This window comes from Myotis brandtii, unplaced genomic scaffold (genome assembly GCF_000412655.1).
Source record: "Myotis brandtii unplaced genomic scaffold, ASM41265v1 scaffold432, whole genome shotgun sequence".
Classification (NCBI taxonomy): domain Eukaryota; kingdom Metazoa; phylum Chordata; class Mammalia; order Chiroptera; family Vespertilionidae; genus Myotis; species Myotis brandtii.
In genome coordinates this window covers 341,184-365,842 of record NW_005366520.1, presented here as the reverse complement: position 1 = coordinate 365,842, position 24,659 = coordinate 341,184, and the positions used below count along the sequence as shown (strand labels likewise).

At 37.6% G+C, this 24,659-nt stretch overlaps 1 protein-coding gene across 6 annotated transcripts in view; it reads right to left on the bottom strand.

Moving 5' to 3' along the window:
- Positions 1 to 24,659, bottom strand: part of NLGN1 (neuroligin 1) — an 858,351-nt gene that overhangs the window by 679,671 nt on the left and 154,021 nt on the right. For all 6 annotated transcript variants that reach the window (XM_014546147.1, XM_005874301.2, XM_014546148.1 and 3 more), the window contains one exon: positions 11,167 to 11,978. In XM_014546147.1, coding sequence (XP_014401633.1) covers positions 11,167 to 11,659 — 493 coding nt within the window. In that variant the 5' untranslated portion in view covers positions 11,660 to 11,978. The remainder of the gene's footprint in view (positions 1 to 11,166; positions 11,979 to 24,659) is intronic.

Genomic DNA, 24,659 nt, shown 5'->3' with positions numbered 1-24,659 from the left:
CACCAATCAGAAAGGATATATGCACCCCTATGTTCATAGCAGCACTATTCACCATAGCTAAGATTTGGAAACAGCCTAAGTGCCCATCAGTAGATGAGTGGATTAAGACACTGTGGTACATCTACACAATGGAATACTACGCTGCAGTAAAAAAGAAGGAATTCTTACCATTTGCAACAGCATGGATGGAACTGGAGAGCATTATACTAAGCGAAATAAACCAGTCAGAGAAAGATAAATATCACATGATCTCACTCATTTATGGAATATAATAAACAACATAAACTGATGAACAAAAACAGATCCAGAGACAGAGAATCATCGATCAGAACATCAAACCTCAGAGGGAAGGTCGGGGAGGATTGGGGTAAGGGGGAGAGATCAACCAAAGGACTTATATGCAAGCATATAAGCCTAACCAATGGACACAGACAACAGTGGGGTGAGGGCATGAGTGGAGGGGGGGTAATGGGGGATAAGGACACATGTGTAATACCTTAATCAATAAATAAATTAAAAGTAAAAAATAAAAAAGATTCCATTAATGACAATCTGAGGCCCCAGTAAATATTCTACTACTATAAGGATTTATAGTGTTGTTTGTGGGTTGTTGTTGTTTTTTTTCTTCCTCAAAATGTCCTTTGTTAAACTGTGCAAATTTTTATTCATAAAACAAAAAATCTCATTCTTGGCCTTTCAGAGTGAGTTGGAATACAAAATATTTTAAATGGTCATCATAGAAAAATTTTCTCTTCAGAATCCAGATTTATAAAAATTTGTTTTCATTGAAATGCAGTTAACCCCCTAACTAAATGACTTCTAAAATAACTTTTAAAATAACAGAATCTCCTTGCCCCCTTATTGTTTCTTTTCTTACAAACAGACCTTTGCAGGTGTTCTCTCTATATGTGTAAGAAATGTAAGCCCAGCCCTAACCGGTTTGGCCCAGTGGATAGAGTGTCGGCCTGTGGACTCAGGGGTCTCAAGTTCGATTCTGGTCAAGGGCATGTACCTTGGTTGCAGGCACATCCCCAGGAGGGGGTGTGCAGGAGGCAGCTGATCGATGTTTCTCTCTCATCAATGTTTCTAACTCTCTATCCCTCTCCCTTCCTCTCTATAAAGAATCAATAAAATGTATATATTAAAAAAAAAGAAATGCAAGTCCAGCTACCCTGGTGGACCAGGTGTGTGGGAGCATGGAGGTGTGTGATGGTGGGGATTGGGGTAGGTCAAGAGGAGCACTGGCTGGCTACTCGGCTGCCTGGTGCAGAAATGTCAGGATCTGCCTGGCTTGTGTATTCCTTTGCCAAAAGGACATATTACATCTTTTTGATGAAGCTCAGAGCTGCAAACTGAGGCCACCTGCTCACTGTCTGGAAAGATGGTGAGCTGAGGAAGATGGGGAGTGGGAACGTAGCAGGAATGAAGATTTAGCCCTAGCTATGGGCCTTCCTCTTTCCAAAGACCCCTTCATAAGGACATATATATTCCTAAGATGCCTAGAAATCTAAATCAGAAGGGGAGTATACGTTCTTAATAATTATACCCTTGGTAGAATTTTCTGGGAGCAGCTATATTTACAAATGCATCTTATCTACTTGGCAGGGTCACATTTGTCCTCCTGTCATATCTGTTCTGTACACTTATCCTTCTATCCCCTTCCACTGTGAGGAACTTTGAAAGAATTTTCTAGAAGAGGAGCCCAAGCCTTTTGAGGAGACGGAACAAGAACTCTTTTGTGAGAGGAAGAGCTGAGAGCTAAGGAGTTCTTGTGTTAACCTCCTAAGACTAGGAGGTAATATGTCATTTATTTTTGGCATAACTGCTTCAAAGGTATTTCCTCAAAGGAAAGGGATGGAGGGGAGAATGGAGACTCTTCCTTCACACCTAAAAGGAGGAGCCGAAAATTAAGACCACTGTTGATTAATCAGATTTCCTACTTTTGAAAATGATCATTATGGTTACAATGACCCCAGCTTCTTTTATTATGATTTCCTTTTGGCATTGTTTAAAGCTGAATTTTCCAACATTTTGCATGCTTTAATGAAAATCATGGGCTATAATTAAATTGCTCTAAATGCTATCATTACCTAGATACTACATGAATGGGATTACAGTAAACAAAAAAATAGGTCTTAAGTTAAAAATTATTTTAAAAAGAACTTCATCTAATTGCCTAAATATGATGAATGAAACAAAATTGAAAATCAATTCTACTACAGTTTTAAACTGGTAGAACCTTAATTTTAACTAAAATTATGTTTTCAAGGAAGTAACCAGCTGGATAAAACACTTGAAATTCAGGGAAAGATTAAAAAAATTTAAATCATTTTGTCTACACAGAGTTAAACACTTGGATATTTCAAAGTAGCTAGACTAATGCATAGTACTCTCTCTTCACAGAAAAAAATATTTAAAAATAAAGAAACTTCTCAAGACAGCAGGGAGAATCTATATCTGTGGGGGGAGGGGACTGAATAGAACATCAATTATTACTTTTGATTTGGAAAGAAGCCCCAGCACTCCTAACTAGCAGCCACCTGTTCTTGGATAAGTTATTGCAAAAAGTGGAAGTGTGCATGGTGTCCCTCAATAATTCATGTCCAACTAGAACCTCCGAATTTTACTAAATTGGGTTAATCACAAGTCATATGTTTACTGCCTAATCCTGAGTACCTGTGACCTTATTTAAAATTAGGGACTTTATAGATATAATTAGTTAAACGAGGTCATTAGAGTACACCTAATCCAATATGATCAGCGTCCTTATACAAAGGGGTAATTTGAACACAGCACACACACAGGGAGAATGCCATGTGAAGAGCCACAGGGAGAAGATAGCCAAGGAGAAAGAGCTAGCACAGATTCTTCCACACAGCCCTCAGAAGGCACCAGCCCTGCTGACACTTTGATCTCACACTTCCAAGCCACCAAAACTATAAGACAAAAATTTTCTGCTGTTTAAGCCATGTAGTTCCTGGTCCTTTGCCGGAGCATCCCTAGCAATATAATACGATGACCTTATTTAGAAATAGGGGCTTCGCAAATGTAATTAAGATGATGTCATACTGGTTTAGGGTGGGCTATAAATCCTATGACTGGTGACCTTATAAGAAAGTCATGTGAAGACCCAGAGACACGGGGAGGCACACAGGGAAGAAAGCCCTATGACAACAGAGGTAGAGACTGAAGCAGTGTCACTACAAGGCAAGGGCAGCCAAGGACGGTTGGCAACCACCAGAAGCTGGAGAGAGGCAGGGACATTCTCCTCCTTCGGAGTCTCCTGAAAGAACCAACCCTGCCAACTCCTTGATTTTGGACATCTCCACCCCAGAACTGGGAGAAAATAAATCTCTGCCTTTTTAAGCCACACAGTTTGTGTCAATTCGTTACAGCAGCCGTAGGAAAACAATATAGGAAGCATTTTCTAAAGTTCTCTGTCTACTGATAAAGAGCTATGTAAAGATTTACGATTAAAAATTATGCTTCCACATCTAGTCCAGAGTTTAAGATTATCAACCCTGGGGTGATTTTTAGTTACAGTTGACATTCAAATTCTATTAGTTTTAGGTGTACAGCATAGTGGTTAGACATTTTTATAACTTACAAGGTGGTCTCCCTGATGTTTAGTACCCATCTGGCACTATACATAGTTATTACAATATTATTGACTGTATTCCCTATGCTGTACTTTACATCCTGTGACTATTTTTAACTGCTAATTTGTACTTCTTAATCCCCTCACCTTTTGCACCCAGCCCCCCAAACCTCCTCCCATATTTGAGTGGCCATTACCTAAACTACTTTAGCATGTACCATGATGGAGGGAGGAAGAAAAAGAGTATTTATAGGGGAAATATTGAAGGACAAAAGATTATCAACAAAATCTGTAATGGTAAGTAATATAGAAGTGACCAAAAACTGAACCATAATGATTAAGCTAATAGTATGTTCTATATGTGAAAACAATACATTTAAAAGAATGTGTCATTACACTGGCTAGAAGAAAGGAAAGCCATTTCTACAAAGGATTTATGTTGTGGCATAACTCTTTTTGCTGATGGCTTATGCCTTAAATGTTTTCAACTTTAACCCCAATTTCTATAAGTTTCTAAATGTATTTATTCTCTGGAAAAATTGAGTTGGACAACTACCATGGTCTTTTAATCATTGGCTTCAGGAGACTCCCTCTGCCGTCAGCAAACAATGGAACGATTGATGTTGTTCTTTCAAAACTTACAGCCTTTTAGATCTATTTCATTTCAGAATTACAACTAAAACTGTTTAGCTTTGAGATGACTTAACCACATGTGACCAGGGCTACTAATACAGATCTGAAGCAAAATCTCTGGTTTATCTGGTTTCCCATTTATCTTCAAACCCCAAATAAACCAGATGTGGTTTTTCTATTAGCAAATGGGCCACCATTTTCTATGTGATCTGAATCCCACATACACAGTTGCCATTTTGTTATTTTATTTTGTCCCCTCTGTTCTAAAATAATCTCCTCAAAGAAAATGTAATTGGTCATCAACAAATTATGTATCTTTGGGCAAGATACTTAACTTCTTTAGTCCTCTATTTCTGCATTTGTCAAGTGGGAATAAGAATGTCACAGGATTATTGTGATATTAAATAAATTAATAAGGCCTAGAATGCACTAAGAGCTCACCAGTTCTAATTCTATCTCCATGTCCCTTAATATTACACATCAAGCAAATAAAATAGAAGCAATAGAAGAGAATAGAACCCCACTAGCATTTCTACCTATGTACTTATGGACTTTGCCTAACTATGTGTTAATTTAAATTATCTACCTATGCTCTTGGGTTAGGGTTAGGGTTAACCCTAACCCAATTGTTTACCACATCCCATCTATATGTGAGGATATTATTCTACAGTCTACCATCTTTCTCCTATATTTTTAATTGCCCCCTTTCTACTATATACAAACATTTATTTATTTCTTCTGGCTTGAATTCCATCAACAAAAACAATCTCTATTGTTCTTGTGTACCCATTTTTTTCTGCATATATATATATAGAGAGAAACATCGATCAGCTGCCTCCTGCACACCCCGTACTGGGGATGTGCCCGCAACCAAGGTACATGCCCTTGACCGGAATCGAACCTGGGACCCTCCAGTCCCCAGGCCGACGCTCTATCCACTGAGCCAAACCAGTTAGGGCTCTGCTTCTTTTTATATCAAAACTTCTTAAAATCATTATATTTATGCTCAGCAACTATAAATCTTCTCCCATTTTTTCTTAGACCCACTCCAGTGTGTCAGATCCATAGCACCCCACAAAAGTTAATTTGTCAGAATTGATCACTCTGTTTATTTTGATGCTTTTTTTTTACTTAGCTTCCAGGACAATAACACAAAATATTGGTTTGCCTCCCATCTCAATGTAAAATACTTTGTGAGTCACCATTGCCTTTTTTTTCTGCTCCCAGACCTCTTCATGTTGGAATGTCTCATAGTTTAGTCTTTGGTGTCTTTTTCTGTATTTTCATTGAATTCCTTTTATTCTCACTTAGCCTCATGACTTTAAATCGTTACCTTCTATATCACAGGGACTCCCAAATTGATATCCCAACCTAGAACTCACTCCTGATCTTTAAACTGGTTCTTTGATGTCTACAGTTGGATGTCTAAGAGTTACCTGAATTTTAACATGTACAAAACGAAACATCATCTCTCTACTGTGTCTCCCCCTAAACCATTCTACCATCCATTTATTCTATTATAATTGATGGCAAATCAGTTTTAGGCAAATAAGTTCAATATACTTTTAATACATCAGTCAGAATTATCTCTTTAATATAAAGTCAGATCCTTTTAATCTTATTACTTCTCTTTTTCCAGATATGCTATACTACTAGATGTTCCTTAAATACATAAGAAAGATGCTCATCTTAATGCCTTTGCACTAGCTTTTTCCCCAGATACCCACTTCATCCCCTTCCTAATGAGGACTATACTGATTATTGTATTTAAAATTACCTTTGCCCTCCACACCAGTACTCTTGAACATCCATAGTTTGTTTGTTTCTTATATTCTTACACTTTTTAAATTTAGTTGTTTATTGTCTACATTTGTCTCTACACAGAGATGTAAGCTCTAGCAGGACACATTTTTTTTTGTTTTGTTTTGTTTTTCATTTGTTTGTTTGTTTGTTTCTGTGATGTATCTCTGGGATCTAGCACAGCCATCTAATTGGCACAAAGAACTTAATAAATGTTTGTTAAATGAATAAATAAATTAATTTAAATAAATAAGCAAGAAGGAAGAACATTCTGGAATATGATCTCCTTTTAAAATCCTAGACACATTGACAGAGATGGGGGTCATTGTTACACATATTTAATTATGGGAAAATCAGTCTTTATTCAACAAACAACCAAAAACCCCTAAATCTGTGGAAGGGCTTTTGAATGAATTCAAGATTATCTCAGGTAAAGACTACTAAACATAGCATATAAAAGTAAAATACTTATGAAAATCAGGAATAAAATGCTCAATGAGTTAAGAATCTTATAAGAGCCATCTTTTGAGATTCTTATTTTCTGTACAATAAAAATTGGGGGAAATTAAAAACAAACACAATTTCTTGCCACTGCAGAAATAAAAATTATTCTGTATTCATCTCAAAAGAATTATGAATCCCAGCCTGTGTGGCTCAGTGCTTGAGCACCGACCTATGAACCAGGAGACCTATGAACCAGGAGGTCAAGGGTCAGGGCACATGCCCGGGTTGTAAACTCAATCTCCAATGGGGGGCTTGCAAGAGGCAGCCAACCAATGATCCTCTCTCATCATTGATGCTTCTATCTCTCTCTCTCTCCTTTCTTCTCTGCAATCAATACAAATCTTTTTTTAATAAACTATGAAAATAATAAAGTTTGAAGAAATTCAAAGTTACACCGCTCTAGGGTATCCATGAGCCAATCAATTTGTCTGTGGATTCTCTGGATCTCTTGTTCTTCCTTCTCATGTTTACTGCTGATTATTTGACCCTTGTACGGTCTGTTGGCAACTCTCACAAGAGAGCAAACTAGAGTAACAAAATGAAGCATAAATTAAAGCAGCCAGGAGACTATGTTGGGATCTTGGTCTGGACAGTAAAAAAAAAATACGCCTAGCATTTAAAAGTATTCACTAAACAGAGTACTGGAAACCAGTTGCTAACATTGGTTAATCCAATGTAATTGAGGTGAGAATTAAAACTGTCTTAGAGTCAACTCAGAGAATAAAAAGAATTCACAATATATGTAAATATGCAAACAAAGAAGGAAAAATGGAAGAGTAGAAGGGTGAAGAGATACAAGTCTCTGCTATAGGAATTATCTACTGGAAGAAATTTAACATTATGGAAGTGCATCTAATATAAGCAAAAACTAGTGCCAAATAGGGTTCAACTACTTACTAGCAGTAGAAACTGGGTCAAAACACATAACTCATAACCTACTTTCTTATTTGTATAATAAGAATAGAAATCAACTTTCTAATAAAGTTTTTGTAATAAATTATTTCTGTCCTCCATATCCAAATTCCAGTTTCTATCACATGTTATCAGCCTATCTGGCCAAGGGTTGACAGTCATCTCATTGTAAGCCTCATCTTTTCTTTCAATTTTACAAAGATAAAACTCTAAAAAAATATCTAGAGAGTAATTAACATATGGCTAAATCTATCATGGGAAATCTAAAAAGATAGATTAAAAAATGCAACTGGGGTTTGTTTTAAACCAAAGTTAGCCTATTGGTAAAAATATGTTTTTCTTCAATTGCACAGAAAAATATTATAAAAGCTCTAATTAAAAACCATGGCAAGGCATCTCTTGGAGAAGAAAGATTTTCTTCCTTTTGTATAGACTAAAGTGCAAAAAAAATGCTTTGTCCTTTGTAAACATAGTTGAATGTAAGTTCTATGGGAAGGCATATCTTTGTTTCATTCATTACTAACTCCCTTAAATAGCACATGAGTTTTAATAGGCAATTAAGAAATAGTTTTTAATGAATATAGTATGCACAGATTGTGGTGCACTTGGCACAGGGGTGGGTTCCATCTGCCTCTGCAGGTGACCATATACAATTAAAAAATAATAAAGCCAGAATTTCATTAGCACCTAGATAAAATGCACTATAGCTATTCCTATAGTATCTAAACCATCATTTATAAACTCCTAGACTTTTGTGGAAGAACTGCGTAGTCCATATGTAATATGTATAAGTATATGTACGAAGACAAAATGTCTAATATTTTCTTGAACCAGGATAATATCATTTCTTGAAATGAGCAGAATATACACCCTTCATGACAGAGAAGAAAAGAGAGTTAAAAGTTTGGGGAAAATTTCTACTCCCCTGCTTAAAAGTCAAATCCCTAAACTTTAGTTTTGTTTACTTTAAAAAGACTTTGTAGAAAATAAAATTAAATATTTTTATTTAGATGTTGATATGACATGCAGACAGCTATGAGCAGAATTTATTTGATATTAATAGGATATAATAAATACCAAAGTAAAATAATTTTTAGAATGCTTACTACAGAAACACAATAGATGTGGACTACAAACCACACAGACTAAACTAGGGATCTATAGATGTTTACCCTGAGGCTAGTAATAAATAAGTTCAAAATTTGCCAAAGTAATTAGCACAACCTCTTTGCCAACTCTCTCATAAAGTAGATAGAGTGAGCAATCCAAAGAACAATAAAAAAGAATTTTCTAATGAATCCATTCTCCTCTGAAATTGTACGAGAAGAAAGGTCACCTTCTCATTTACTAGCTTATCTTTTGGTACCCCTTATCATTTTTTATTGTTGATATTTTATGTATTATGCTCTATTTATGCATTCTTCAATAACATCTTTATTTATGACTTTGTGAATCAACATCTTTGTGATAAGAGGTGAAAGTCACTTAGCTAATTACACACACTTAATAAGCAGCATAATAATAACTACCGCAGTATTGTACATTAGTTGAAGAGATGTAAATTACTGCAGTGTTTATCATTTGAGAAAAAACAAGAGACTTTGTTTCAGTTGTTTTAAAACACCCTTCTTTGTTGCCCTCACATCCACCTTCTTAAGTATACTACAATTTTAACCCAAACCATGGTATCATATCTAATAATAGACAAACATGGTAACTGACCATACCTTCGCTATGCCTCCCATTGGCTAATCGGTGAGATAAGCAAATTAACCGCCAACAAAGATGGCGGTTAATTTACATACGTAAGAGCGAAGCGGTGGAGCAAAGACTGAAGGCAGCTCCGGCTGGAGCAGCGAAGGCTTGAGGGAGGCTCCAGCCAGAGCAGCAAAGGCTTAAAGGCAGCTCCGGCCGGAGTGAAGGCCTGGGTCCCGGGTGCCAGAGGAAAACCCATACCAGCAGCCAGGGGAAGGCAAGGCCTATTGGACGAATCTTTTCGTGCAACAGGCCTCTAGTCCATAATAAAATAAAGGTTGAGTCCCATTCTACTAGTATGACCTAAGATATAAGAACAAGAACCAAACCAAACCAAATGCAATTCAGTGCAAATACTCCTGATCTGAAGTCAAGTATTTTGTTATATAAAGCTTCTTCCATAGGATGTAATCCCAGTAAAATAGAACAGTGTAGTCATTCCCCACCCCACAAGGGTTTTGTAATAAAATCTGATTTGGCCCAGCCAGGAAACTAGAAGTGCATAGGGAGATAGAATGTATAGCACTTGAATATTAATATGACTTCCGTATGAAGATTGAAATTCTACAAAGTTATGAATAGGGTAAAAAAATAACACTTAGATGATTTACTGCCATAGAAAATCATACTCTCCTATGAGTGATTTACTGGATGTTATACAAAAATAAAGTGTGGACAAGACACATTCAGATGCAAGCTTGCAGCTGTCAGTGTCTACATTTGCTCAATCTGGCTAGAGGATGATTTGAAGGTTGATTTAATTGTAGCTTCTGAATCATGTTCTTCCCTATGTTTTAAAATGTTTAACATAAATATAAAAATGTTAAAGTAATTTTAAGACTGTAAATATTTAGTATAAAAATCTGCAAAATCTCATTCTCTATTGGAAGAGTAGCTGAAAATGAAAAGACTGTCTTGGGGAAAAATACATCACCTAATAACAGTAATTGCCCAGTAGTTATATCAAATGTACCCTTACATGAGAAAGTTCACAGGGTGCTCGGAAGGAGCTAAGAATAAATAAACAAAACACGACGTCTGTGAATGAATTTATCAATGTTATGAGGAACAGAAATCTCTATCTGCAGAACAGGGTTCAGAGATCAAAGGTTGACCAGTTAGGAAGGAAGCATTGCTCGGGTTCCTTGCAGGCAATGTAATAGCCTAAGTAACCTTTCCTCAATACACCAACTCAAAGCAGAGATTCAACTCCTGTACATGCTACCAGCACCTGTGGATGCTACCAGCACCAGAACACAAGGCATCACAATGAGCTTTGTAAATGTTACCTACTTAGTTAGAACTCTCCTTAACCATCCTTCTATTCTGACAGGCTTCATTAAATTCCACATATCACCTAACCATTCACTTTCCAACATCAGCAAATCATCCTTAGGGAGAATGTCTTGTTCTTCCTCTGCAAGCTTTTTCCCCATGTTTTATTTCCACTTTTATACATACCTCCTTTTCTACATATTTTCTTGCCGGGTTTTCTGGCACATTCCTTGGATATTCTTTTTACTGAAAAATGAATAGAAGACTAGAAAATAACATGGCGCTCCATCACAGACCGCCGTAACATGCAACACCACTATCTAACTTGATATAATCCTGTTTTTTACTGAGTGCGAAAAATCCCCAATTTGTTGAGCCTGCACATGCAATGGAGAAATGTTGATGCATCTTCTCAGAAGTCATTCGGTAGGAAATGGAAATTAGAAACCCATTTCTACCTAAAGATACGTGCTGTGGAGGAAAGAAAATGAATAGGCATAGGAAAAAAACAATAGGTACACCGACACACATAAACAAAAAGAGCGGCATGCACGCATGTAAAATATGTCTACATGCCCACAGGAAAAGCCATGCATGCTACCAGTACACGTGAATTAATATTGTTAAAACTTAGAATAGAAAAGAAAAAATATAAATATATCTCCCTGTTTTTCCTGCAGTAAACTCACCATCCTCAGTTGGGACATAAATGTTTAAATACAGGCAGTCTTCACTCTGGTCTTGTACATATGATGAAACCACATCCAAGTTATTAGTAAACCACACAGGAAGCATGACTTCCGGCAATCTGCCATCGATGATATTCTGGGGACACACAGGAGCAAATTGAGTGGCATTCCTGATATCTGACCAGGGGGATGGTGGCTCTGGAGGCTGAAAACGATGTTCCCCTGTTGGCGGTGCTGCATATGGAACCCCCAGAAACTGAATAACAGGCCCCAAGATTTCATTATTGAGTTCTTTCTTAATCCCTCTTATCTTGCCGAAGTTGGTAGTCACCAGTGGATCTGCATCATCCAATTTTTGGGAGAGTACATGGGCAGCCTGAAGCAAACATGCCAACACACAGAGAGTCAACGAGGCACCCAGTCCCCTGTGTAACAAGCATGCCATTACTGCTCTCCACACATAACTTGGCCACGTGCATCTGGGCAGTGCCATGGTCCCACATCAGTTGTCTAGTTGTCCGGTTACAGTGAGGCAAAAGTATCTGTATCCACTTGAGAAAGACCTTATAATGGTAGAATGCACCTCCTATTTCTTAAAGGTGAACTTGCTGAGAAAAGCTCAGAAAGCTCTTCCTGCAGCCAGCATCTCCCATTGACTTCACATGTATTGAAGGAGCATCTTCAGTCATCACTATTTATCAGACCAAATCCTATTGACCACTCTGTTTTCCATAGTAGCTACGTGGGGAGAGAGGCCATTGACTGTAGATTCCCTCTTATAAATCAAATCCACTTAGCTGCAGATCTCTATCCTAGAGAAAATGAAAATAAATCATTAGCACAAACAAGCTAAAATGGTCAGAGTGACAACTAGATGTTTTACAAGCTCCAGGAAACATTAATAGTGGCTAGAGCCAAGTAAGTCAAATATTACTATAGGAAAATTTCGGTTTGACATGACAAGTGAAATACCTATTAGATTGAGAGACTTGCCTGCCAACTTTACACACTGTTAAGTGGAAGCAGGCCTTGTCAAAACATAGTTTCAAGAGCATTTCACAGTGTAGTATTTTTCAAATAAAAGTGATGTGTGAAATTTCCCCTTTATTGATAGTCTTCAATCACTTCAACAAACAACACAATTAATCAGCAAATGTGCTCAAAATTAGAACTCAATAACAGAAAACCTTATTGAAAAAATAAATATTGGGAGAGAATTAGTAGAACATAAACAAAATCTGCTAGAATAATTGTATATGTTAGAGAATAAACAAAAAGTGGTCCCCAATCTCTGCTATGGAGAAAAAAAAAAGCTAATGTTATAACAAGAAAACTACTATTAGTTGAAGTATAATCATTTAAGTACAACTACCTAATAACGTAAACCTCTTGGCTGTTTAGCAAAAGTCTACATAAAATCATTAACTACAAATAGTCACTTTAAATTAAGGGTAAAATAATTTAAATGACACAGTGGATTTAGATACAATTTGAAAAAGAAACAGAAGTTGGCATCATTTTTTTTACAGACAGTTTTCTTACCATCTAGCTATACAGTGTAAGTATCAGTAAATTTGCAAGGTGAAAATTAATTTCTGAGTCAAAGTCAATATATTTTAAATTACAAATGTTGTTATCACTATCTGTTAGAAATCAAAGAAAGAATTTTTTTTAAAAAAAGACTGTTTCGAAGTTTAAAAGAACAATCATACCTAATCATTGCATCTTGCATATTAACACTAATCAAACATCTAACACTGTTTACTCAGTTCAACTTAAAATGCATCAGAATAGAATGTAACATTCCGCGCAGTGTCATTCACAGTGCAATCTTACATTAACTGCAAAAGAGCATACAACTTGGCAAATCTGTCTTTTCTTATTCAAGCCACCTTTTAAAGAGCTTACTTTGAAAATAACAGTGTTGATATGTACGACAGATGCTTCTGTCACATTATGAGAGGATTCTCGAAGAAGTGCTGCTCTGGCAGTGAGGCCGCCCTGACTGCTATGGAAAAGGAGATTGTAAAAACCATAGAGGTCAGCAAGAGATTTGGTTCAGGCCTAGTGTTCCTTGAGCTCATCACAGAAGGCAATAAGGAGATAAATGTCTTTCTTCAAAAATACTCCAGTCCTTGTTAATTCACATACCTTTGCTGTGAAAGCACATTAACATACAAAAGACGGGCTTAGGCCCTTCCCATTCCTGTCCCAGAACTTTAGCATGTGTTGAAGATTTAGCTACACAAACCCATTTCTGTTTGGAGTATATTATGCTTATTCTTGTGCAGAATCCGGGTGGGCTACAGCATGGCTGTCTTTCCTAGTAACATTTCGGTGTTAAAAAGCACCCTTTTATACCTAAAATAAAGAACCTGTGGTTAGGCTTTAAAAGTCACTATCACTATTTTCTGTTCAGTCTAATTTTCAAGTACAACAATTTCCAAGAGTTCTTCTTTACACACTTAGTATTTCATTAACAATACAAAGTATTTGTTTGGTTATTAACAAAATAACATTTCTAGCTGGCGTAGCTCAGTGGTTTAGCATCGACCTATGAACCAGGAGGTCACGGTTCCATTCCGTCAGGGAACATGCCACCTGGGTTGCAGGCTCGTTTCTCCCTCTCCCTTCTTCTCTGAATTCCATATAAATATATTTTGAAATATTATTTTTAAAAAATCAATAAATAACACTTCTTTTTGTATTTGCGAATCCTTAACTGTGTTACAAATAAAGGGGCTCCTGTTTCCCACTGATGTTCTACTTAACACAAACTGTGACAGATTCGAATTCTGCACGCAATGGTAAATTTTCAAACTCTAATAATGCTTAGCTTCCGAGGTTACAAAATTATCCCATTTCTCATGGGTTCAATGTATAGAGAACTACAGTGTTGACCCCAAAGATTTTTTAGAAGTTGCTATTATATTAGCAGTCACCCAAGTCTAATGTGAAAATATGGCTGGTTTGAATAACTGAAATTAAAATATAGATAGATAGATAGATAGATAGATAGATATAGATATGGATATAGATATTTTTCCTATTTATTGGTTCTTCTTTAGTATATGCCAAACCCTTAGCTTTTGTGTGTTTACAATCTCATTTACAACAACCCTATAATATGGGTTCAGCAATCATCCCCTTTTTACTCATGAGAAACTGAGAGTTAAAGAGGTTAAATTCCTTGGCCGAGGTCTCTCAGATGATTAGCTGATCAATAGCAGATCCAGGAGCCCAGTGGCATCTGATTGAAAGGCCATTCTCTTGATCATTGTACATGATATAGTCTTTCATTCCACAATTAGCACTTTAAAAAATTGATCCTAGTACATTTAAAATTGAATTGTAAGAGTATTTATGTTCCTTCAGAAGATAGTCTAGGTAAATACTCTGACCATGTCATAGAAACAGAGAAATGTAAATGGTATGCCCTGTTCTTATTGAAAGTTTATATTTTATTCTGTTACATTTTTTACCTTTTTTTCTTTACATTGAAAGCCATGATAGATTGTTCATGTTAAAATAATGGGTAACCAAAAAAAAAACCACTTCCAAATTCATAATAGCCTAAATGTCCACTAATAGATATTGATAAATGAATTATGATATATTCATAAATTGAAATTCTGTACTTCAGTGAAAATAAAAGACCTCGACCTAAATATATCAACATAAATAAATATCAAAACGTTTAATAAAGCAAGTTGCAGAAGATTAGGGGCAGTAAAATGCTATTAAATAAATGAAGCTTAAAATAAGTAAAATAATTCCATATATTATTCACGGATACATAAATATGTATTAACAAGGCATGTGTCATTCCTGAGTAAGGAGGAAAGAGAATGAAATTAGTTCTAGTTATTAATTAATTAATTCACATAATTAATTAATTGGCACCTAAGATAGATAACCTGTGATGAGGCCTTAAAAAAACAGCAATTAATTAAGTTTTACATATCTTAGCATTTGATAGTAGTGGGTGATAACACACACACACACACACACACATATACACACACCTTTGTTATGGAATTTTCTGTATTTTCCTGTATGTTTGAAATATTTTGTAATAAATATATTAAAATAATGAGATCAGAAAAGCTTTACTCAGCAGAGCAGGCAAGTAGTTGAGCTTATCAATCCATACAGGACTCACTTCATCTGGCTTTGAAGTTAGTGAAGATACTAGCTCAAAAATTCCTCCATTGTTTCTCCCCTTGGGTTAATGCATGTGTTAGCGTACTGAGAGAAATAAAATAAAAAATGAATAAAGAGACATAAATGGGGATATATTATGTCACTTTCATTGATTTATCAAAATAACTGGTTTATCCACTAGTTTGTGCCTGAGTGACCCAGTCCAAAGGGATGATTATAGAGAGAGCAGAGAGAAGTACAATCCAGTCATTTCTCCCAAATAGCTACAATATTATAAAGAAATACGTCACATACACATAAGTCACATAAAGAAATAAGTCACATAAAAAATGGCTCTAATGCAGGTTGGAAGGTGACATGTTCAACCAATACATGATGAGTGGGAGGTAGTTTGACTTCTAATTTTACATAACTTTTTGTGTTATCTTTTTTTATGTCACCTGTTTTTCTCCTACCTTGCTTTCTTTTTGTTTTATTATTGAACTTAATCCCCCCCCAACCCATTGCATTTCTTACTCAAGGGTAAGGACTTTGTGTTGTGTGTTTTTTTAAATAATATCTTTATATTCATCATAAAATCTATATGAAAATCCTTTACATAGTGCAGGCCTTGGTAAATTTCAGCTGATCTGGATTGAATGCATGCTTATCATTGAGCAATGTAGAGTCTGGCCAATTCAGTTGACTGGCATTATTCACTGTAGTCATGTTCTATTGAGTCATTGCAAACACTGAATTAGGGAACATAGATCCATTTCCCCTAGGTAAACACACACACACACACACACACACACACACATAGTTATAAATTATAATCTTAAATCTTAAAAATGATTTACCTTAATAGATTTTATTTTATTTATTTTACAAAAGAGAAAATAAAGTTCTGATGTGTTAAGTGACTTGTCTGAGGCCACTAATAGGCCAGAGTTGGAACTCAAACCCCCTCCAACTTGCCAAGAGCTAGAGTTTGTAGGACTACACTACACTATCTCACTACCATCCCTGTCCTCTGTTCAGCTTCTGAGAGCTGAAACAAGTAGGCAGAGTATCACCTTGTTCAACCTCAGCTGGAAACATGCTCATAGGGTAACTCAAATTATGTACTGTTTTGCTCATGTCCGTGAATAACTGTGAAAGCACCATGAGTATTGATTTAGAAGTTACAAATACATTTTAGTGAGCAGGCAAATTTGAAAATACTGGTCTAGGAATAATAAAGACTGACTGTATTAACTAAAGCTAAATAATGTTTTATAGCTATGTGTTTGAGTTGTTTTGAGTTCAGAATACATCTGCCTGTCAACAGTGCTTACTAATAATATTTGACTTAAGAATTGAATTTAGTAATAATAATTTAATAATACTTGCATTTAATAATAGCCGGCTTCAGTGGAGTGTGGTGATTGTCAATGGCCCCATCTAGCTATGTAACTAAAATGTGCCTGTGTGGCCAGCCCCCACTGTAAGAAAACCTGACCACCGACAGATTTTGGGCTTTCTCTACCAATATGTTTCACATGCTCACTGGTGGTGGTTCATGACCTAGGGACAAGGAGTACCTTGTGAGACCCAGCAATGGGAGAACAAAGCCTGAGTCTGAGATTTCCAGACTCCATTCAATACCTACCCTTCTCCTGCTGTTGCTGTATTATAGTCTTTGCCTGTCATAAAGCTGTCCATTGAGTATAAACTATCTTGAGTACTGTGAGTCCTTTCAGTGACTGAAGTAACTAATGTGTAATTAATTCACCTAGTAAGTACTTTAAAAATGGGATGCATAAGCAAATGAACACAATTACACAAAATGTTGTTAGCCTTTAAAAGAAGAGACAGGTCTACCTTGAGTTAATAGAATAGGAAAGAGTTCATGAATCAGGGGGAATTTGTGCTGGGCCTCAAAGAATGAATAAGATTGGAACAAACATTGGAGGTCATGGAAGAGACCTCAGGCACATTCCAGAAACAGCAGAAAGGATGTGCAGTGTATACTGTGGTGCTCAGCCTGTTTGGACCTAGCTCACATGCCAAGGACTGGTCCACACCAGTGTAGAAAGACCTGTCCTTCTTGCCTCAATGCATATCAATACAGAAAGGATGTGCAGTGTATACTGTGGTGCTCAGCCTGCTTGGACCTAGCTCATATGCCAACGACTGGTCCACACCAGTGTAGAAAGACCTGTCCTTGCCTCAATGCATATCAATTTCAAAGGGCCATCCCTGCCCCGAGGCTCCCTGTGGAAAGGAGTGGAGGGAGGAGTTGCCTGTGAGTCTCTCCCTCCTTGCCAGGTATTTAGTCCCAGGGCATGCCCCAACAAGCTTCCTGCTGGCAAACTTCCATCTCAGGGCCTTCATATTTCCCCTGGGACATCTGACCTATGACAGAAAGGACAGGGGCAGCCACATTTGAGGAGGGCTTAGTTTAGTTTGGCCAGAATACAGAATAAATGAGGATCAGCATTGAACGAGACAGGAAAAGTCAGGTTACAGCCAAATCAAGCGAGCACTTCATGAAAAGGCTAAATAATTTGGATTTTATTCACTGGATGATGAAAAGCCCTTACATATTCCTAGCAGGGGGAGAGTATTATTAAATCAATTCACAAAAAAAGTTAAACTGGCAATACTGTGGAGCAGGGATCTCCAAAGCAGTGTGCTCACATGCCACCAGGAGATGACCGGATAGATGAGAAAAGGGAAGGAAATTGTTGAACTTCTCTATAGCATAATATTTTACATGAAGCAAAAAGAGAAAGAAGTTATGCTTTGCTAATATGAATATGTGGTGCAATGCCAGTGTCTCCACATGGTTTGTTGTGTGATGCATACGGCACTAGGGATATTCTTGGGAAGGTGTGAAGCTCTGTAAAGCGGTAGGCTTGCCAGCAGTGGCATTTTATCGTTGTTATGGTTCTTCTTCAATGTTTAGTGATGGATTGGAGTTTACATCGCTGGATAGGTGGATTTCTACATTTTCATCATGTTTTAATTGCAGTAACCTTCACAGAACAGACTATTGGATTGTTTTTCCCACAAGATAAATGTGAAGTAAGGGAAACACTAGTAATCCAATCATAAGAAAAAGAAACAAGGAAAAATGAAACTTCTACTTTTAGTACAAGCTCTTCTTCAGCTACATTGCAAGACTCAAAACAAGGTCTATTTAATCATATGTAATAACTTCACACAAAAATATTGAAAAGCGTGAGGAGAGACGGGGGTTTGTGGCTCTGGAGAGAGCAGAAGGAACAGCTCCGGATCCCTGAGCTGAGTTCCTCTCCCACACCACAGATGCCAGCTTTCACGTGTGGTGCACTCCCCTAAAAAGGGCATCAGGCTGGGGAAAAGCAATCACCCCACCTTCTGGATACCCTGTCACCCCATCCTATGGAGCTTGTGCTCTGCTGAGGAGTCAGCTGCCTGGCCCAGGGTGTAAAGATCTGGGAAGACCCATGGAGGATCTGTGACTGAGTTGTATGACTTTGGGGTGGGGACCAATCCCCCCACATTCATGTGAACTTGACCGGTGTCTCCCCTCACCAGGGACTCCCTAGCCCCATTCTCCACACTCTTGGTGGCCCCACCCTCGCAATTTTTGGTGGCTCTGCCTTGCTGAGGTCTGGCCAGAATATGGGACAGACTATTGTGTGGCTCAGCGGCAAGGGCAACTCTCTCAACCTTCCCTCAAGACTGACCTGCACCTCCCCCTCAAGGGAAGTATGCTAGCCCATCCACCCAACTCCTGGTGGCCCCATCTTACTGTGATCATGATCAGGCAAAACCTGGACAGACTGAGTTGTGTGGCTCTAGGACAGGGAACATTTTTCCCTCACATGCCAAACAGGTGCAGAGCCTTCCCTTCACACAGTCAAATATTGCTCTGCGTGGGCACAATAAACTCTGCTGGCCTCACCCTGCTGATTGCCTGAGACCCTGCGCAACCACAGAGGTGTGCGAGCACCCAGAGGGTGGCAGCTAACCTTTGTATGCACTGGGACATGGGTTTGAGTGACCTCAAACCCAGCACTGGCACCAAGTTTGAACCTGTATAGATCTGGCAAACACCAGACAACAAACTCACAACAAACAAAAGTTCTAGACCAGATGGATTCAGAGGTGATTTTACCAAACATTCAAAGAAGAAATAATATCTGTCCTTATGAAACCATTCAAAAAAATTCAAGAGGAGGTAATTCAAGCTCATTCTACATGGCCAGCATTAGCCTAATTACAAAACCAGATAAAGACACCACAAAGCAATAAAGAAATTATAGGCTTATATCCATGATAAACATAGATGCTAAAATTCTCAACAATACATGCTAAAATTATCAGTAATACATTAGAAAGATCATATGCCATGATCAAGTGGAATTTATTTAAGGGAGGCAAGGGTAGTAAAATAACCACAAATCAATAAATGCAATACACCAAATAACAAAAAATGAAGGATAAAAATCACATGATCATATAAATAGTTGTAGAAAAGGCATTTGATAAAATGGAGCACCCATTTATTTAAAAAAAAAAACACCTCTCAGCAAGGTGGGAATAGAGGGAACATATCACAATGGAATAAAGGCCATATATGACAAACACACAGCCAACATCATACTCAATGGGCAAAAACTAAAAGCATTTTCCTTAAGATCAGGAACAAGGCAAGGAAGTCTGTTTTCACCACTCTTATTTAATGTAGTACTGGAAGTCCTAGCTACAGCAACAAGCCAAGGAAAAATAAATAAATAAAAGGCATCCAAATTGGAAAGGAAGAAGTAAAATGTCATTATTTGTAAATAACACGATACTATATAGATAGAACCAATAGATGCCACCAAAAACTACTAGAACTGATAAATGAATTCAATTAAAGTAGTAGCATACAAAATAAATATTCAGAAATCAGTTGCTTTTTATACAGTAATGATGAACTATCAGAAAGGGAAACTAAGAAAACAACCCCATTTACAATTGTTTTAAAAAGTATCTGGGCCCTAACCGATTTGGCTCAGTGGATAGAGCGTCAGCCTGCGGACTCAAGGGTCCCAGGTTCGAGTCCGGTCAAGGGCATGTACCTTGGTTGCAGGCACATCCCCAGTGGGGAGTGTGCAGGAGGCAGCTGATCGATGTTTCTCTCTCATCAATGTTTCTAACTCTATCCCTCTCCCTTCCTCTCTGTAAAAAAATCAATAAAATATATTTTAAAAGTATCTGGTAATAAATTTAACCAAGGATGTAAAAGACCTGTAGTAGGAAATTTATAAGACACTGAACAAAGAAATTGAAGAAGATACAAATAAGTAGAAGCATATACCATATTCATGGATAGGAAGAATTAACATAATTAAAATGCTAATACTCCCCAAAGCAAGCTATAGTTTTAATGCAATTCTTACCAAGATACCAATGGTGTGATTCACAGAACTAGAGTGAATATTCTAAAAATGTATATGGAACCTCAAAAGACCCCAAATTGCCACAGCAATCTTGAGAAAAAAGAATAAAGTTGGAGGAATTGCTATCTAATATCAAACTATATTGCAAGGCCACAGTAATCAAAACATCATGACAGTGGCATAAAAACATACATATAGCTCAATGCAACAGAATAAAGAACTCAGAAATAAACCCACATCCTTAGCACCAAGGATTACAAAGGGTCTACTCTGAGATGGGAATATCTAAGTTACAGACCTTGATTACATAGAAGTTCAAGGGGTACCATGTCCCATGTTGTGGCCATATCAATATGTAGCTATTGAAAACTAATGTAGTAACTAATATATCCTGCCATGACCATTATTAACTGATTACTTGATTAATGGCTAGCACCAACTAAGCATGAAGTAGGTCCAGTGAGCTAACTTCATAATCTCATTTAATGTCTCTAAATACCAAAAAGTAGAGATCATTATCATCTCAGTGTAATTGATCATTACATTGAAGATCTGAAATACAAAGCCACTGAAACGCTTTTCAATAAAACAAGAACACAGTTTTGTGAATGTATTGAATTCCAACAAACAGAAAGAGATAAGGCAGAAGAATCAATAGACTCTACAGATAACCCTGCCTCCTTCTCAGTTTTGTCCATAGCCTCCTTCTAGGATAAAAGGTAGTCAAGCCTCAATAGTTTTCCAGTTACATCCCATTCCCTCTTCCTTTGCAAAAAAATATAAGCAATTCTACTTGTTCTCTTTCTCCTTGGGTTACTTCTCCTCTAAATGAACCTCTCCAAGCATGTGAGAAAATAAGAGAAAATAGAATGCTAAGGAGAAATGGCACACTAAAATTTGACAGTAATAGGAGAAAAAAATTTACCAACTAAATATTTTAAAGAATATCCAGGGAAAAAATCCTGAGTATATGCAGAGGTTCTAGCTGGTGGCAATCTATCTTTGTGGGAAAAAACAAACAAACAAAAACAATACTAATGGAAGGCAGCACCTAGCACCGGGAGCAGTGGTCAGTGAATTGGGTCCAACTTGTTTACCAAGATCTTCCTTCCTGGAAAACACTCTTCCCAGGCTCAGCTTTGCCTAGAGGGACTCCAGCAGGTATTCATCAAGGCCTGTTTCAAAGATCAGTACATCCTTTCCAGATTCGCCCAGCCCCAAAAGCATGTGTTACCGTACTTGTAACTGTACCCATATCAGTTTTTAATCACAGCAACGTATACACTCAGCTTCCTTCTTCTTCCTTACACTATTTAGTGTGAAGCAACTTAGGAATAACAAAGGATAGTGCTAATTTGCATGGAGACTGCAGTTCAATGGGGAAGACACAATCTATGTAAGTCAATTATACAAATAACTATCTAGTCATAAATGCTTTGCCAAAAAGGATAATGCAGGGTGCTCTGAGGGAAGACTTAATGGACCTGTAGTGAGAATGTGATCTTGAAGAAGTGATTTATAAACTGGGTTCTGAAAGATGAATAGGAGTTGGCAGGTCAGGACCAGAGGACAGAGTGTGCCAGACAGAGGCAAGGGAAGACCCAAATGCTGTGAAACCAGAGGTTTTCCAACAACAAAGAGACCCGGTGTGACTTGAAAGAGGAGTGGGGCAACAGGCTGGAGAGGAGAAGACAACTCAATAATTTCTTTGCCATTTTAGGAAAAATGTGAGATCACATCCGAAGTCTGAGAAGAATTATAATCATAAAAATAACATGATCAAATTAGCCTCACTCTTCAAAAAAAGAGGCTATCACTTTTGAACTGTTGATTTTTAGTAACCTTCCCCAGAACAAATCATTACACTGTAGGTTATCAGAAAATACTTCTTGATACAAATAAGTGGAAACATTTTACTTATTCATTATTACTTTTCATCAAGTAACCCTCCCCTCAGATTTTTAAAAATATACTTGTGATGACTGACCTCCGTGACGATGGCATTATCTTAATTAGAGTTGGAGCAAGAGGGGATGAAACAGGGGAACAAATTAAAGTACACTGAAAACTCATCACGCAGGGGTATGAGTGGGTGACCATATAATGTTGGAAAAGGAGTTAACCATGGCTGAATCCAGTTGGAAGGAGTCTGAGCTGTTGGAAGGAAGGTCCTACCATGAACTGAGATGGGAAAGACGACAGGTGGGTTGGAAGATTAGGCATCCAGATTTGAAAATGTTAATTTTCAGATGCCTATCTTTAGGACAGCCAAGAGGAGCAATTGAGTAGGAATCTTGTGTCTGGAGATATGAATTTCAACATTTAAGACAAGATTCCCAAGGGAATATGTGTAGAGAATAGAGGACCAAGCACTGAGCCCTGAGAGATTCCAATGAAAAGAGGTCAGGGAGACTAGGAGAAGCCAATGAAAGAGACTGAGAGGCATGGCCAAAGAGGATGGAGGTAAACAAGGAGCTGTGGTGTCTGGGAAGCCAAATGAACAAAGTGAAGGTGATGGGGAAAATAAGATATTTTGGGGGGGCTAGCAATCTGAATCTGTGCCAGTAACCTGCCTTCTAACGCACACTCTTGCTTGCTGATAATTAACTCCATTTGTGAAAAAATGTAGAAGGCTAGCAGCCTGACTCTGTACCTAGTTAGTCAGTATCCCTGATGCACATTCTTGTTAGCCTATAATCAAGTCACTCCCCCTTCCTTAATGATCTGGTCTTGCAAGACCTGTTTACCTAAATACTCCCATTTTACAGAGACCATAAACCATGAACCATACACAATCCCCGGAGGAGGTTATCAGTGCTGACGCCAGGCCAGGCCTTTAGGTGTGGTCTCATGTGCCCCATCCCAACACACAGGGCTTTTTGCAAAGCCCGTGAAAGGTCTGGAAGTCTGATCCATATTTGGGAGACAAAAAACCCAAAGGGTATAAAGAGAAAGCTTCCTCCATATTGGTTTGCTCAGGATTTGGAAACAGGCTCCCCTGAGTCACGGTACTAGTACATCTGGAAATAAATGGGTTTTTCCTGTATCTCCGGATACTCCTGTGTATTTTTCAGTCACCTAGTAAATTCTGTAACAGGCTAAATATTAGAGTGTCTTATTTGTGTTGTTTTCAGGGAGCAGCTGAAACAAGTCATTTAACTATATACAGTAAGTTTTACTTTTCATTTACTGTGAACCTACTCTAAGATAGAATCTCCAAATATGAATTATTAAATCTAGACTCTACTTAGAAGTCTTGACTGCCAAGGATTAAGATGGTGAAATTGGGTGAGGGGCAGGAATCAAGAAGACAGAATGTTAAATTTGTATTTTATTTTTTAAAAAGCCTGGGCAACAATTTTAATGTATGTGTAAACTACTGCAGGAAGAATCTTGAAAACCAATTGGCAGCCTTTTGATCCCCCAGAAGAAAATGAAGAATCACTCAAGAGCTTAGGAGAGACATCCAGGTAAAGTTGATTACTTTCCTTGATGTTAAATTGATGCTTTGGTCTGAAAGGGGCAACCTTTGGGTCACAAGTCATTGCTTCCAGAAGCAACTTAATTATGTCTGCCAGTGTCTTTATAGAGAAGATAGCACAACCTAACAGCAGTTCTATATTCTCAATTTACTATTTAAGCTTATTTTTGTTTCTAGTGAGTTGCTGTGCCTGGGAATAGTGGAGAATCGCTCTTCCTGGTGCCCTGCTTAATTAAAGTCCTCTTTTAAAAAAAATCCCTTGTTGCCAGAGAATAGCTACAACTTTGGCAGAAGCAGTGCTAAGTTTCTCAGTATGGCCCTATGCCAGGCTGTGTCAATCTTGACCCCTTAGAGGATGATTAGCAGAGACACGGTAGTTAAACTTTTGTGTTCATTCACTCCCAGGCTTCTGCTGGAATTGGCAAATACTATAGTGACTATTGTTTAAGAAG